Raw genomic sequence first — 16,948 nt, 5'->3', positions numbered from 1 at the left:
GAGTTAAACAGTAGTTTATGAAACTGGAAAGCATTGTTTTCCCATCTGTGCTGTATGACACAGGGCAAGTGTTGGTCACTCTGATTCCTGATTTTGCTATCTATGAAATGAGAGTGGTTTTGGTTTTGGTTATTAGAAGAAATTATGGTTTTCCATTGATGGTACTGATATAAAGTTTCCTTTTAAAATTAATTTATTTGTGTGAAGGAATGAGCCAATTTAAGGACAAATATTAAGGAAATAAATTTTACAGTGGCACAAAGAAATGAGATGCTCATGATGGTGATTCCCAAATGGCTGAAGTTTGCAAAACTTGGTTATTAGTAGATTCTCAATCTAGCTCCTGGAACCAGACTCCAGCTGCTCAAACTCAGGGAAACTGGTGACAAGTGGATTTGCTGCATTGGGTTCATAACAGCAAGAGGGGAAGGCAGCTTGTAACACATGTATAGTTCAGGGTTTGAAATGGAGCTAGTGCTTGCAGAAATCCCTGTGCCAATCTCATCTTCTAAGTCCATCCCTTGTCAGAGATATCCTTGCAGCCTCAAGGAGCTAGGCTGATGGTGGTGATGGTGGTAGTGATGGTGATGGTGATGGTGGTGGTGGTGGTGGTGGTGATGATGATGGGAGTGATGATGGTTGTGGTGGTGGTGATGGTGATTGTGGTGATGATGATGATGGTGGTGGTGATGATGATGGTGGTCGTGATAAAGATAGTGGGTGTGTGATGATGGCCATGGTGGTGGTGGTGATGGTGGTGGTGGTGGTGATGATGATGGTGGTAGTGACAATGATGATGTTGATTAAAGAAGAAGAATAGTGCTGAATACTTATTAGAGTGTGCATGACCCTATGCCAGTTCTTTAAATGCTTCATATGTTTTATATGTTTTGCTTCATTTCATACTATGAGGTATGTTACTCTCTGCATTTTACAGATGAAGAATCCAAGGTTAAGTAGTTTATATAGGTTATTCATTTAGTCGACACAACAAATGATCTTGCTCTGTGGAAGAGATGGCATTTGTTGTAGCGTTGAAAGTTTTCAGTGGTTAGGAGCGTGCAGGAAAGGCAATCCAAGGTGAGGGAACTGTATGGACAAGAGTAGGGGACTTGGAAATGCAAGGTGAGCTGAATGATGCTCAGAGAAAACGGTTAGTTCAAATGAGGCAAAAGGCACCCACCCACCAGACTTCCCAGAGCCCCAGGTACGTGGGGCCCACTCCTTTTGGATTGTTCTTGTCTTGTTCTGAATTTTTTAATGGGGCTCTTCGAGAGAGGCGAATGGAAAAAAGCATACTGCAGCCTGACCCTCACTGGAAGGTACAAGAAAGTAAATGCAGTTTAATAAGCTTATTTTTCTCAGTCCCACATGCCATAATTCAAAATTCAGAAACTACAGAAAAGTTAGAAGGAGATGTAGCCCACAGGCAAAGAAATCCTTCGTCAACACTTTGGTTTATTTTTTTCCTGTATTTACTTAATGGATAGTTTTTAATAACATAATCCTGATCACGCCATATACAGTTTTGAATTTTTTCCATGTAGCATTTTAATGTGTGGGTTTTTTTTTTTTTCATGATATCCCAGCTCTATGTAAACATTTTTGATGACTGCATAAGTTTGTTATCTTATATGAATGTACCAGAGTTTATGTAGCCACTGTCTTCATTTTTGAACATTTATTTCTTTGTTAAATTTTGGGTCCTGTAAATAAGGTTTGGGTGAAAATCCTTGAGCATGGAGATTCTGCTGCATTTTGAATTCTAACGTTGGGACAGATTCCCAGAAATGGAATTACCGAATCAAGGGTTAGGAACACTCGTTAACACCTTTGCTGCCTAATGCCAAATTGCTTCAAGACGAGCTTAGAGCTGGCCGATGCTGCCATGGTTTGCCTCTGGAAAGGACGCGGAGCATTGTGGGGCTAAGAGCCCGACATTAGAGGCAGACAGATCCACGTTGGAATCTTCTCTCTGACTCTCACTAACCTGATACTTTGGGCTTCCATGTCTTTCTCTGTAAAACAGGGTAGTTCAACCTCAGGACTACTGACATTTGAGGCTGAAAAATTTTTTGTTGTGGGGCCTGTCCTATGCATTGTAGGATATTAAGTAGCATCCCTGGCCTCCACACACCAGAGCTGCTATACATGACGAGTAACATCCCCTAATTGTGTCAACCAGCAGCATCTCCAGACATTGCCCAAAATCCCCTGGGAAGCAAAATCTCCCCAGCTGAGAATCACTGCTGTAAAACTGAACTAATAAGAATACACACCTTACAAAGCGTGGTGGGGCCTAGAAACAATGTATAATAGGTGCTCTTTCACAGTGGGTAATACAAGTGGTTGATTTGCAATCAGCTGCTAAGGAAAGGTTGGTGGTTGGTGGTTCAAAGTTGTGGAACCAGCTCAGTGACAACAGGTTTGCTTTGGTTGCACAGCAGTTCAGTGAGCTCTGGTAGCAGTTGTAACCCCTCCAGCAGCTCCACAGGAGAAATACCTGGAAAACTGCTTCCATAAAGTTTCCATAAAGGTTACAGCCAGGAAAACCCTATGGGGATTCCTATTCTGTGTCACTTTGAGTCAGAATTGACTCAGCGCTCAATGAATGGCAGTTGTTACCATCGTTAGTAGCACTAGACAACAGTGGTTCCTGCTAGATGCTACTGGGAAGACCCCTGGGAAGATACTGGCTCCCTCGGAGGCCATCCCACCTCAAGGGTTCTCTGGGTCTTTGACCCTTTGGCCAAGCCTCCAGCTATTTCTATCCCTGCCCTTCCAGCAACCCCGGCGAGGCAGACCTGTTCTGTAGAAACAGTGGTTTCTGGGGTCTTCCTGTTGGGTGTACCTGGAGCCTCTGTCCTTCGTCTTTCCCAGTGCTCTCTCTTGTTCATAGGGTCACTGAGTGGGATTCAGTTGCATGGCGCTGGGTTCTGTTGCCCACTCCGTGGATGTTTGCCACACAGCCTTTCTTATGGAGGCCTGTGAGGACTGAGATGGGTCAGTTAACAGGAAGCCCAAATGCCGCAACCTGTATCTCCCTGGGGGCAAGGGAGGCTTCCTAGCAGTGTTTCTCAGCTTGCCCCGAGGTACAAACTCAGGGACACCCAGCCCCTCAGCAGTTCCTAGATTCCCCAGGTAGCTCACCTGTCACCACCACTTTTCCCTGCCCACTGCCCGAGGCTGTGGCCACTGAACCTGCAAGAAGCCCAAGACCTTACTTATTTATTCTTGCCTGTGGCCAAGGCTGCCTCTGAGGACCCTGACGTCCTAGCCAAGGGCAGTGTCTCCAGCGGTTTGCAAAGCTGCTGGCCATCAGCCTCCCCTCCTGCAGCCTCTGCGGCTCTCCCTACCTCTGTGCCCACCAGGGATGCTGATGCCCCTTAACAGTGTGCTAAGCCGTTGTGCCAAAAGTCTGAGAGCTGGCTGTGATCTGTGCAGCCCTTCATGTGCTGGTGCCACCACCGTGACAGAAAGCCCTTCTCCTCCACCCCACAGGGGCAGCGCCATGTGATGGTCAAGTGCATGCACTTCAGAGCCAAATGGGAGCAGATGAAGCCCAGGGCTTGCACTTGATGGCACTGTGGTTTTGGTCAAATCACTTACCCGATCTGTGCTTCAGTTTCCTCATTTGTAAGATGGATGTGCCATCAGGACCTGCCTCCTCTGGCTGTTGGGCTAGATGTGTTTGCTGTTACCCACCTTAGCCTCATCCTATGGCCCCTAGGCTGAGGCATACGTCTGGTATGGGAGGTGGGGAATGGGGCCGATGAGAAGTTTCTGTTAATCATCTCTGTTTCCATCACCAGCTGTGAGAGATCATAAGGCAATTTAGAGCTAATTGCCATAGGCCTATTTTCTACAGATGCAGCCGCTGCCCCAGGGCCTCAAAGCTGAGTAGCCTGGCCCTAATCCTTTTCACAGCTTTCAGGGAGAGAAGCTTTTTGAGCTCTGCCACACTGGAGTTCTGTTCTAAGAGATCGCGCTGCTGGGCCAGGCTTATAACCTTGTAGGGTGACTCTTCTGCCAGCCCCCCAGGCTCTCTTCTGAGGGTGGTTTATCTTCCCAGAGTCTCCTTGGTCACTTCCATGATGCATCAGCAGCCCCCTCTCTTCCAGACAGGGCACCAAGGGGCCAGGCTGAGAATCCCAAGCCTGGAACCCTGCTCCATCTGCAGAGCCGCCCACCCCACTGAGCCTGCCCCACCCTGGAATTCACAGTGGCACATACTTTGAGACGCTTTGGGGTTTGGGCCTAGGGCTCCTCTGAGGGCCACACCCAGAGGCAGAGTCTAGATCCTTCTTGGAGTGGTGTGTGGTAATTAAGAACATCAGTCCTGGGACCCGACTTGGAGTTAGAGCCTGCCACTTACTACCTGAGCGACACCTAATCAAGGTGGCACTTCTTTCGATTTTCTCATCTCTGAAATGGATGTGAACATGCCTATCCCATATGGTTCTCATAGAAATTCAGTCAGAAGATGTCGCCAAGTGGCCTGAGGCAGGTAGATCCTCCATATGTCATGGTGCCTACCTCTGCAGCCTCCTCTCCTAGGGAAACCAGAAGCATGGTCATCGGGACTGGTCCCACCTAGCCCTCCCATCTCTGTGTTTCTTCTTTGGTTTCTTCTCAACATTTACTAATGGGGAACTCTTCTTTTAGCCAATAATTGGACCTGCCCCTTACTATAGAGTGGGAGCTCTGGTAGCATAGTGGCTAAGGCACTTGACTGCTAACCAGATGTCTGGCGGTTCAAACCCACCAGCCACTCCTTGGAAGGAAGGTTGGGCAATCCTACTTCCGTAGTGATACTGCCTCGGAAACCCAAGGAGGGGTCGCTATGAGTCGGGGCCGACTTGACTGCACATAACAACAACAACAACTTACTATAGTAGACAGATGTGAGTGGCTAGAGGCAGACCCAGCTTCCTTTTTGTCCCTGGGAGTGAGGTCCCTGAAAGGTAGGAGAGTGAAGAAAACAGGGAAGCTAGCTAAAGATCTGAATGCACAGCCCACAGGATGCCTAGAGTGAGCAGCTTGGGAGTGCAAACTCCAGAGGAAAGGCAGCCCCAGCAACAAAGCAGCCAATCAGGTACCCAGGGTCCAGGCACTGGTAGCACTGACCCTCCACACCCCAGTTGCCCATCCTGTTGGTCTCACTGTCCACAGGAGCAGTCAGGCCAAAAGAAACTCTTTAATTAGTGCCAACAATGTGCCAGGCACGTCTACATTTAACCCTCACCACCACTTGAGAGGAGGATGTTGTTTCTTCACCCCAGAAGTTACCTGATGAGGTTAACTCAGTTCTTTGGTGGAATTCTTGCCTTCGTGTGGGAGACTCAGGTTCAAATCCCAGCCAGTGCACCTTATACACAGTCACCACCCAGCTGTCAGCGGAGGCCTGCGTGTTGCTATGATGCCAGACAGGCTTCCGTGGAGCTTCCAGACTAAGACAGACTAAGAAGAAAGGCCTGGCAATCTATTTCCAAAAATCAGCCAGTGAAAACCCAGTGGATCACAATAGTCCGATCCACAGCTGATCATGGGGCTGGTGCAGGACGGGGCAGCATCATTCCATTGTGTGTGTGTCATCATGAGTCGGGGCCAAGTCAACAGCAACTCACAACAACTAGAGGTTAAGTGACTCACCCGTGTTCACACATAAGTAAGTTGTTAGGAAAACTGACAAGGTAAAAGTCAGTTCTACCACAGCGCCCTAAATTCTGTGAAGGAAAAGTGCTGTGTGATAACAGACAGGGGAGAGGGAGAGCTTCCAGGAGGGTTTTTGGGAAGAATTGATATGTAAACTGATACCTGGAGGATCTGTAGGAGTAACCTGGAGAAGAGAAGGAAGAGAAGATTCTGGGAGGGAATAGCACATGCAAAGGCTCAGAGATAACAGAGAGCAAAATAGTCAGGCTACAGCAACAAGTATAACAGAGGGTGTAATCCATGAGATGAGGAACGTGCTCAGCAAGAGGCAGAAAGGCTGCCTGTGTCATGTTAAAAACAGTGGGTTCCAGAAGGGCAGGGTCGAAAGTATCTTAGTAGCACCAAGGCCAGCCGCTTGGAAAAGGATAAAAATTGGAGATCCTGGATAGAATGGGAGGAGAAATATGGAAGAAAATTCAAAAACACAAAAATGACCAGAATGACTGGTCAGATACAGACTGGTGGGACCCCTGAGACTATGGCCTCGGGTTATCCTTTGGGCTTGGAACTGGACTCACTTCCATGGATTGGCTCTCAGCCCAACAGTGGAAAGACCTAAAAGCAGAACACCTACCCCAGAGAGATATACCCCTTAGATTAATCAGCCATGAGACTCAGAGGAACGACATTCATATAGGGGAAAAGCTGGAGAGACAGGAATGTATAGCTAAAAAGGGCACATGGAGGGGGTAGTCACAGGGAGGAGAGATTTTTATGGTTGGGGATTGTAATTGGGGCCATGAAATCAAATGTGCATGAACTGTTGAGAGTAAAACAAATTTGTTTTGTAAATTTGCACCCAAGTCACAATTAAAAAGAAAACAAGTTAATAATCTATAATTTTATGACCTTCTTTGGCATTTCTTTATGTAATAGTATGCTAGGTGTCTCACAAAGCAGAACTATGTAGGACCTCTCCTGAACTCTTAGTGACCCTGCAGGTGACACAGAATTGCCATTAAATGGATCTACAACCTGCAGTCCAAAAAGCAAAAACATCTGTTGTATTATCATATTTTTTATGTTCTTTATTTCATTATACACTAAACTCTAGTTTAGTGGTTATACTTTCTGAGTGACCACAATACTCTGTGATGTTTCTGCTCAGTGCTGCTGACAATTATTTACCCTAATCACCAAGGAACCTTCATGGAACATGTAAGTAAATGTTCATAGCTGTTGTTCGCTTTGAAATCTTTAGTTGTATAATTATTGTTGAATTTTTACCCTTTAGAGGCTGTGTTAGATAGAGGTCTCACTTTACAGCTCTTAAGTTCTAAGTTCACTCCTTAGTTCATGGATAAATGTACACCAATTAGGGCGTCTGTTCCTTTTATTTATAAACAAATCTCCAGTAGTATATATTAAAAGTTAGGTGTTTTTAAATGATGTCATTTGTTGCTGATGATTCTGAAAATTATTCAGTTTGTCATCATAATACTAAATATTTTGGTATCAGAAATATTTTTTTGTGCTTCATTTAAAAAAAAAAATTCTTTTTCCAGCGTCTGGCTTTCAAGTAAGCAAATTATAGTGGTGTCACTTTATTAAAGTTGAGTCGAAGGAAACTGAGAAAAAAGGAAGTATCTTAGTAACTTGAAAAGCAGTTGCCATGAAGTCGGTTTCAATTCATGGCGACCCCATGTGTGTCAGAGGAGAGCTGTGCTCTGTAGAGTTTCCAATGGCTGAATTTTTCAGAAGTGGGTCACCAGGCCTTTCTTTGAGACATCTTTGGGTAGACTCAACTCTCCAGCCTCTTGTTAGCAGCCAAGCGTGTTAACTGTTTGCACTACCTAGCCCCCAAAATGTATGAAGCCCCTCACAGGCATTTGTTCATGTGAGTGATTGAATACTTTCCTCTCTGCTTAGTGTGTGACCTAGAGGTCCTATGGGACCACTTCAGTAGAGCTAGGGAATCCCAGGATTAGAAAGTCTGCAAAGATCTTCAAATACATCTCTGTGTGTGTTGGTTGTCAGGAGGATCTGAAATCTGACTTCTTTCCACAGGTGACCTGGTGTCCCGAGCAATGCATCACCTGCAGCCCCTCAATGCCAAGCACCATGGCAATGGCACCCCCCTACATCACAAGCAGGGAGCACTCTACTGGGAGCCTGAGGCCCTGTACACCCTTTGCTATTTCATGCACTGCCCACAGATGGAATGGGAAAACCCCAACGTGGAGCCTTCCAAGGTCAATCTCCAGGTGGAAAGGTAAGACTTGCCTTGCCTTGGTTGGTCAAAGAGCGAAGCTTCCTCTGGCCAACACTGCCTTATGGTTAGTGGGTCCTGCCTCCAGGATGGGGAAAGGGCTCAGGAAGGGAGGGATGCTGGGAGCAAGAACCAGAACTACCCAGTTCACAGAAACTTGCTGGAGGGCTCTCCATGGGAACCTTGTGCCCCAAGGGGTATCTGAGACCAGGATAGGGTGTTTGAAATGGGTTTGTAGAGGGCTGGTCCAGTTCATTTAATTTTTCTAGAAGAATAAAAATAGCCTGAGTTTAAAATAAAAATCTACCTCAGTTTCATTATCTGTCAAGTAGGGACACTAATCAGATCCTTCATAGGACTGTTTGAAGATGATTGAAACAGTATCTGACACAACGTAAGTCTCAATAAATCTTAGCTTTGATCATTGTTGTTGTAGATATTATCTGCACATAGATAGACCACTCCCAACGTAGGCTGAGCATAGTCTTTCTTTCTGTGTTACGTGATTCCAAATGGTCTTAAAAAGCTCATTGGGTGCTCTGTTTCTGCCAGGATGGATTGGGACTTCATTGGACTCCTTTATAAACCCATATCTCTTGACTTCCAGTTAGGGGAACAGCATAGTCTAGACAGAAGGTTGGTTGCTTTTTTTTTTTGTAGAATCCCAATTTAACATCAATATTTCAATCCAGTCTGGAGTTGGATTAATCAGGGGATTACTCAGATCTCCCACTACCCAGGCCAGATCAGTGGGTATGCTGTCTGTCTATTTTCATATACAAACATACCCAAGATGGAAGGCTGGCAAAACACCCATGGCATGTTTGCCATGGCAAAAAATTAATCTCTGTCATACATCAAAATTTTGCTTTCTATAAGTGTGACTCCTTAGGGTTGAAGGAATGGAAACCATTGACCTCAAACGGTTGATGAAGCTTGAGGTACCTCTGTGGGTATCTAGAGTTTCAATCCCACCTCCGTTTCCCATCACCTGTACAGTAGTGAGATTTCTCTAACTTATCTCCTCCATTTTTGTCTTCAACTCTCATCCCCATGTAGATGACTCCCCTCTTCATTCCAACCACACATCCCTCCTCTGAACTCCAGAATCGTCTCATCTCACTCAGCCTTCTGGTTTCCACTGCCAAGTCTAACACTCTCAGACTAGGCTTCTCATAGCACCTTATTCTTTGGTGCCTCTCACTTAGTGCAGTTTGTAATTATATGTGTATTTATGTGGTTTTTAATTGCCTGTGAGCTTCATGAGGGTAAAGCGTACATCTGTTTTGGTCACCAGTCCACTCCTAAAGCAAAGCTCAATATCTAGTGCATAGTGAGACGTCAGCAAATTTTTGTTGAATGAAAGACTGAACAAATCTGTTGACCAACTGCCTGTGGAACATTTTCATCTAGACTTCTCACAAACAGCTCAAAGCCAAAGCCATGATCTTGCCAAGCCTATGAGAGTTCCGTCACCAGAACCCAGTCACCTCAGTGAGAAACCTAGGACCTCCTCCCGCCTCCTTTTCTCTCCCTCCCTCCCATAGCCAAGACCAATCAGCAGGTCTTATTGACACTCTATCTGTGGCATCTCCTCTTTCTCTTTTCTGTCCTCTCCAGACCCACTTCAGACCCGCTTCAAGACCTTGTCCCCTCCTACTTCAGCTACTGCAGTTGATTTCTTCTTTTTTTATGTGGTTTTTTTTTTTTTTTTTTTTTTGAATTGAGGTAAAATTTGCAATTTTAAAATGTACATTTCAGTTTTTTAGGTATGTGTTACTTAACATTCATTTACACAATGTCCAACCACACATATGTCTGTGGTCCCATAAAGCATAAAGTTTTTTGTTTTGTTTTTTTTTAAAGGAAAAACAGCTCTTCTGTAACACCCTATTTCACAGATCATAGTGTAATGCCTAAGGCAGTTGACTGCTAACCAGAAGGCTGGCGGTTCAAACCCACCAGCCACTCCTCGGAAGGATGGGCAATCTACTTCTGTAGTGATACCGCCTCAGAAACCCAAGGAGGGGGTCTTTATGAGTCAGGGCTGACTCAATGGCACATAACAACAACAACCACAATCATACATGTTAGGTGATGCATACCTTTGTTCACTGTGCTGTACAACCATCACCACCACTTAATTCCAGAACATTTCCATCACCCAAAAAGAAAGCCTGCACCTATTAGCAGTCAGTCCCAACTCCCACATCTCCTGTTGTCTTGTGCCATCATGCTGATTCCAATCATGGTGACCCTGTGTGATGGAGCAGAACTGCTCTGTAGGGTTTTCCTGGCAGTAATCTTTTTTTTTTTTTTTTTAAATTGTGATTTAGGTGAAAGTTTATGGAGCAAATTCACTTTCCCTACAGCAGCTCATATACACTTTGTCTCATGACATTAACTGCAGTATCCCACAATGCGACAGCTCCTCTCCCACTTCTCCTCATAGTTACCGCTTCCCTGTATCCTTCCCTCCCAGGCACTTCTGCCCCCTGGCTGTCTCCCTGTGCATGCACAGCCCTTCTGTTCTCCCACGATTGATCTCTCCAAGGAGTGTTATCTACCTAATGTAAATGTTCATCTCATATGCCTGTCTTGTTTGGCTGGAAGCCAGAGGAGTGGGTTCAATTCCAGACCTGAAGGGCAGCTAGAGGCCATAGTCTCAGTGGTTCCACTAGGCTCTATCAGACCATCAAACCTAGTCCTTTTTTGTTTTTTTATGATTTTGAGTTTTAGACCACATTGTTCTCCCACTCTATCCAGGATTTCCTACATAGATCCCCTCCGAGTGGTGACTGTGGTAACCGATCACCATCTATTTCTTCTGGTCTCATCGTCATATACTAGGCTGAGGGTCGCATGGTGTACCAGTTGCTTGGACTAATTGTTTCCATACATCTTTGGTTTTCTTCATTCTTCTGTGCTGTGGACAATGAGAGACCCATCATTGCATCTAGATTGCTGCTTGCAAGCTTTTGAGATCCCAGTCACTACTTGCCAAAGTAGGATGTGGAACAATGTTTTGTGTAGTATGTTATGCCAATTGAGCTTGATGTCCTCTGCAACTATGGTCCCGAGCCAACTGGTTCAACTACTTGGTCACTCTGGGTAGCTGGCTGTGACCAAGCAGTGACTACAACCATGTCCTTGTCATGTCTACTATACACCTGGGCATGCAGATCATACAAATACACTTATAGGACCATTGTCTGCCAACCCTATACATGTTCTTGGGTACACTCCCCACTTCATAGACATACTTAATAGTTCAGCCTGTCCACCCATCTATCCATTCATATACCCATGTTTGCCTTCACTGACAGTGCAGTACTGTATGTGCCAAAGGGTTCATCTTTGTTGTCTGTGCCTCCCATGCACCTCTCTATGTCTTCCTCTTCCTCAACACCACCGTGTTGAACACTCACATTTGGTACATTGCCCTTCTCTTCACCTAAATCAATACTTGTCTCTACCTATCTAACAGTGTTCCCTCCCCTTCCCTCCCACCCCTAGTAACCAACAAAGAAACTTTCCTTCCATATATAAATCTTTCATTGACTTTTTACAATAAGGAACTAATACAATATTTGTCTTTTCTGTGATTGACTTATTTCACTCAGCATGATCTCCTCCAAGTTCATCCACATTATATGGTGTTTTGCAGATTCTACATTATTCTTTAGGGTTACACAGTATTATATTGTGTGTATGTACCATAGTTTGGTTATCCATTCCTCAGTTGATGGACACCTAGGTTGTTTCCATCTTTTGGCTATTGTAAATAGTACTGTGACGTACAAGGTGTGCATGTATCTCTTCTTGTCCTGGCTCTCACTTCTTTAGGATATATACATAGTAATGGAATGGCTGGGTCAAATGATATTTCTGATTCCAACTTTTTAAGGAATCACCATCCTTTAATCATTATATAATGTCCTTCCTTGTCTCATATGGTGGTTTTTGTCTTAAAGTCAATTTGATCAGAAATTAATATTGCCACTCCTGCTCTTTTTTGGTTGCCATTTTCTTGGTATATCTTTTTCCAACCTTTGCTTTTTAGTCTATTTTTGTCTTTGTCCCTAAGGTGTGTCTCTTGTAGACAGCATATTCATAGGTTATGTTTTCTTATCCAGTCTACAACTCTCTGTGTCTTGAGTGATGCATTTAATCCATTGACATTCAGTATAATTATTGGTTGTTTTCACTTTGGTATGTGTTTTTTCATGATGTTCCTGTTTTCTTTGTTCCGTATAATTTTCTGGGCTGAGCTCATTTTGTTTATGAATCATGTTATCATTTCCTTTGTTGCTATTGTTCTAGTATTTGCTAAATATTTGTGCTTGTTCTCTTTTTTATTTTGGTGTGAAGGTTTATCATTTTTCTTTGAGGTTATCCTTTGATTTATAATTTTCTCCCCGAGTTTAAAACAGTCTATTCTATCTTGCAAATCTCTTGACTTCCTCACCATTTAGAAGTTCTGTAACTACGCTATTTTTTTCCCCTCTTTTTGGTTTGTAGTTGTCCTTATTTTGCCAATTAATGCCTCTGGGTCCCTGTTTACAATCTTGTAGGCTTATTTACTTTGGATACATCCATAGCTGTTTTGGTTTGTGGGTTTATGTCATCTTGTGTATAAATGGTCAGTTGTTGTTTGCTATTATTGGTTCTCTGTTCAGAGGGAGTCCCCTTTAGTATCTTTTGTAAGGTTGGTCTGGTTTTAACAAATTCCCTTAATTTCTGCTTATCTGGAAATCTTCTAATTTCATCATCATATTTGAGGGGCAATTTTGCTGGGTATATAATTCTTGGTTGGAAATTTTTCTCTTTCAGTGTTTTATATATACCATCCCATTGCCTTCTAGCTTGCATGGTTTCTGCTAAGAAATCAGAGCTTAGTCTTATTGATTGTCCTTTGTAAGTAATTTTTCATTTTTCCCATCATGCTTTCAGGATTCTTTCTTTGTCTTTGGTTTTGATGAGTTTGATGATGATATGTCTTGGTGATTTTCTTTTGGGGTCTCTCCTGTTTGGGGTTCACTGGACTTCCTGAATTGATATATTCTCATCTTTCATTATATCAGGCAAGGTCTCTTCCAACAAATGTTGGACAGTTTTCTCGGTGGTTTTCTTTCTCTCTTCCTGTTCTGGAATTCCGATTTACACGTAGGTTACTCCTTTTGATGGTATCTCACATAAACCTTAGGCTTTCTTCATTTTGTTTTGACCTTTTTTCTGATTGGTCCCTTTCCAAAGAAGTATTCAGGTATTTGTCTTCAATCTCAGTAATTCTGTCTTCCATTGATTCACTTCTACTTCTTTGCCCTTTCAATCTGTTATCTATTTCTGAAAATTGAGTATTAATTTTCTGGATTTCTATCTGTAGATTTTGTATCATTTCTGATTTTTCACTTATTTTGTCATTTTGTTCTTGTGTTTTCTTCCGAAATTGTTTTAGGGTTTTGTCTGTGTTTTCCTTAATTTTGTCAATGTTTTCCTTGATCTGTCTCTCAGTCCTTTGAAGGTACCTAAATATAATTCTTTTGAATTCCTTATCAGGCAGTTCAAATGCTGCTGCTTCCTCAGGGATGTGTTCTGGGTCTGTATCCTGCTCTCCTGTTTCTACCACTTTATCTTGCTTCTTTGTATGGACTGTGATGGTCTTTTGTCTCCAAGACATTATGATGTTGTTGTATTTAGATCTCTATTAACTGTTTGTGAAGAGCAGCTAAGCATGAGTCAGACTCTTCTTGGTGGTCGTTTATTGTTGGTCAGCTGTGGAGAAGGGGAAGTGGTGGCTCTCACTCAGTGGAGCTGCAGGAAGTGCAGGTATAGTTGTGTCGATGGGCATTGTTGATGTCTCCCACTCAGTTAGACAAAAACAACAATCAAAAAACCATCAAAAAAGTAAAAGCAAATGGACAAAAAAAAACACACCCTATAAACCCACAGGAACAATCGCCAAATAAAGAAAAAAGAAGAAGAAGAAAAATCCTGCAATATCTGGGGAGAGGGTAAGAAGAGAAAAAAGGTAGAGTAGGAGAATAATGAAGAAAAAAATGGGAAAATGGGAAAAATGCAAAAAGAGAAACAAGGAATGGGATTAACCATGAGAAAGAAAAAAATGGGAACCAGGAACAGGGAAGAGAGAAAAAGCTGAAGACTAGAACCTGGGAAGGGAAGAAGAAAAAATAATAATTAAAAGAACAATAATAATAATAATAATAATTTTTAAACAAACAAATTTTTTAAATAAAGGAAAAAAATATCTGACAGGGCGGGCCAGAGCACCCAGGCTCTGTCCGAGCACACTGGGATGGAATTCCAATAGGCCCAGAAGGTGGGTGGGAGTGAGGGACGGCCACACCTCCAGTCATCAGGAGGGTGTGGGATACAAGAGTAGCAAGGGGAATATCATACCTATTTGATCGTTTGTGTCCTGAATGTCCTTGTGGTTCCTGGCAAGTGGAGCCTATTCATAAGTCTATTTATAAGTCCCTGAAATCTGGGAGAACACTGTTGCTTTAAATATCCAAAATGGTCAAACTGCTTGTAAACATTGAAAACGGCTGTGCCCCCCAGACAGGCAAAAGTTCATAGCTCAGCCCACCTTCCTCTTCGCTGCTTCCCCTTTTATTCACCAGCCACAGTGCAGTCCTCTGTACAGCCCCTGGCTGGCAGGGCCAATTTTTAGGTTAATTCTTAGGTCCTAACACCACTTGATAATATCCAAGCTGTCTGTGCCATCAGGAATGCTGACAGACCACAGCTCCATTTGTCTCCTTTTTTGGTGTTTTCATGCAGGTTCTTTTTCTAGTTGGAGTTTAGTCTACTTGTATATCCTTCTCTTCAAGGCTCAGAGGCCCAGGATTATCTTCTGTATCTGTGTTAATTGGTTCCCTTTTCTTTGTGGAAGCGGGTCTGTGCAGTATGTCTGCCTATTCTGCTATCTTACCAGAACTCCCTGGCTGTAATCTTTATGGTAGCAGATCACCAGGCCTTTTCTTCAAACTGCCAACCTTTTGTTTACCTAGAAAGTACAAACTATACCACCAACAGACCCCCTCATCCCCTAGCAACTCACTAGTCTACTTTTTGTCTATGGGTTTGCTTATTCTAGACCTCTCGTATAAACAGGCTATAGTATATGGCCCTTTGTCTCTGAGTTAGTTGATTTCTATATGGTTTCCCTGGCTGTGAGGCTTATACCCTCCAGTCATTTCTGTTCTTCTCACAGCCACTAGACTGAAACTTCTGTATTCCTTCACTGGCATCTGGGGCCCTCTGTGGTCTGGCCCCTTCCAGCTTCTCTGACCTCATCCCTCACTGAAAACTACCCCAACACACCTACATACACTCCACCCAACACTAGATAAATAACAAAGGGGTGTGTACATGCATGTGGTTCCATGAATACACAAGGCTATTGCTAAACTCAGTTTGTTCACTCTTTCCTTCAGATGTCTGGCAGACATTGTCTTAGCTCTCAGTACCTCACAGGCTCAGAGATGAGATGGGCCTCATGTCATTTCATTCATTCATTTCCAAATATCTACCCAGTGGCTTTGTATTCTCAAGGTGTTATATATATTGATAACATCCTGAAAGCTTCAGTGTTGAAACCAGAGAATTTATGCATCAAATTCACTCTTCAGCCCCCAGACAGCACTGATACTGGACTACCCAAAACAGAGTTACTGGCAAAGAAGAGCCCTGAAGAAGCATGTCTTCTTCTTGCAGCTGCTGTCAAGTTGATTCCAATTCATGGCCACCTCATGTGTATCAGAGTAGAACTGTGCTCCATAGGGTTTTCAATGGCTGCGATCTTTTGGAAGCAGATCATCAGGGCTTTCTTCCAAGACACCTCTGGGTGGACTTGAACCACCAACCTTTTGGTTAGCAGCCAAGTGCATTAACGAGTTGTTTTCACCACTCAGGGACCAAAGGTCATGCAGTTCTTTCCAGAATGAAATGTAGAATGGCCCCTGCAAAGAGGAGGGAAGAATAAGAATAGTTTGACTTTAGCAAGAGAATGAGGAGGAAAACATCTGTAGCCCTCACAAACACATCCAGGCCATGAGTTTTGAGGTGTATCCACCAGAAATTTCCCAGGAAGGATATGAGTACTCCAGACATTCATGTGCTCAGCAGGCACAGCACAGATGTTTAGGCCAAAAAGGAGAAGGAATGTTTCACACTGTATCTGAACAAATGTGTCAAAAAAAAGAAAATGTAAGTGAGATGAAGCATCCCGAACAAGCTATGTGTTTCAGGTTATCTATACATTTATCACCTCTTTCAAGACCATGCAGGATCTAGTCTACCTTCCCCACTTCAGAAATAGTAATGCTGAGGCCAGAGGAGATAAATGGCTTACCCAAAGTCACTCAGTGTAATGGTTAATGCTATGTGTCTACTTGACTAGGCCAGGATTCCTGATATTGTGTGATTGTTGTCCATTTTTTGATGTGATGTAATTATCCTCCATTATTTATCTCATATGATTATCCTCCACTGTATGTTTTGTGGGAGTTCTGGTGGCATAGTACCTAAGGCATTTGACTGCTAACCAGAAAGCTGGCAGTTCAAACCTCCCCAGCCACTTCTCAGAAGGAAGATTGGGCAGTCTACTTCCATAGAGATATTGCCTCGGAAACTCAAGGAGGGGTCGCTATGAGTCAAATCCAGCTCTATGGCAGTGAGGTTTTTTTTGTTTTTTGTTTTTTGTTTTTTATGCTTTGTAAATCCTATCCTCTATGTGTTAATGAGGCAGAATTAGTATGGAGTGTATATTGAGTCACTCCATTACTCAAGTCCCTCCCTTATCCAGTCACATCCTTACTTTAATGTAAGGGGAGTTTCCTTGAGGGTGTTGTTGTTGTTATGTGCCGTTGAGTTGGACCCAACTCATAGCGACCTCTCCTTGGGTTTCTGAAGCAGCATCACTACAGAAGTAGATTGCCCCATCTTCCTTCCGAGGAGTGGCTGGTGGGTTTGAACCACCAGCCTTCTGGTTAGCAGTCA

General features: G+C 43.5%; 1 protein-coding gene across 1 annotated transcript in view; it reads left to right on the top strand.

Annotated features, from left to right (window-relative positions):
• The window catches only part of BTBD11 (BTB domain containing 11), a 438,517-nt gene that overhangs the window by 254,284 nt on the left and 167,285 nt on the right, over positions 1–16,948 (top strand). The window contains exon 3 of the mRNA XM_042781971.1: positions 7,723–7,927. Within this exon, the coding sequence (XP_042637905.1) occupies positions 7,723–7,927 (205 nt within the window). The remainder of the gene's footprint in view (positions 1–7,722; positions 7,928–16,948) is intronic.

Source organism: Orycteropus afer, unplaced genomic scaffold, assembly GCF_000298275.1.
Source record: "Orycteropus afer afer isolate SDZICR_OR568_19922 unplaced genomic scaffold, OryAfe1.0 scaffold00209, whole genome shotgun sequence".
Taxonomy (NCBI): domain Eukaryota; kingdom Metazoa; phylum Chordata; class Mammalia; order Tubulidentata; family Orycteropodidae; genus Orycteropus; species Orycteropus afer.
The sequence above is the reverse complement of the archived record's forward strand: the minus strand, read 5'-3'. Positions and strand labels throughout refer to the sequence as shown.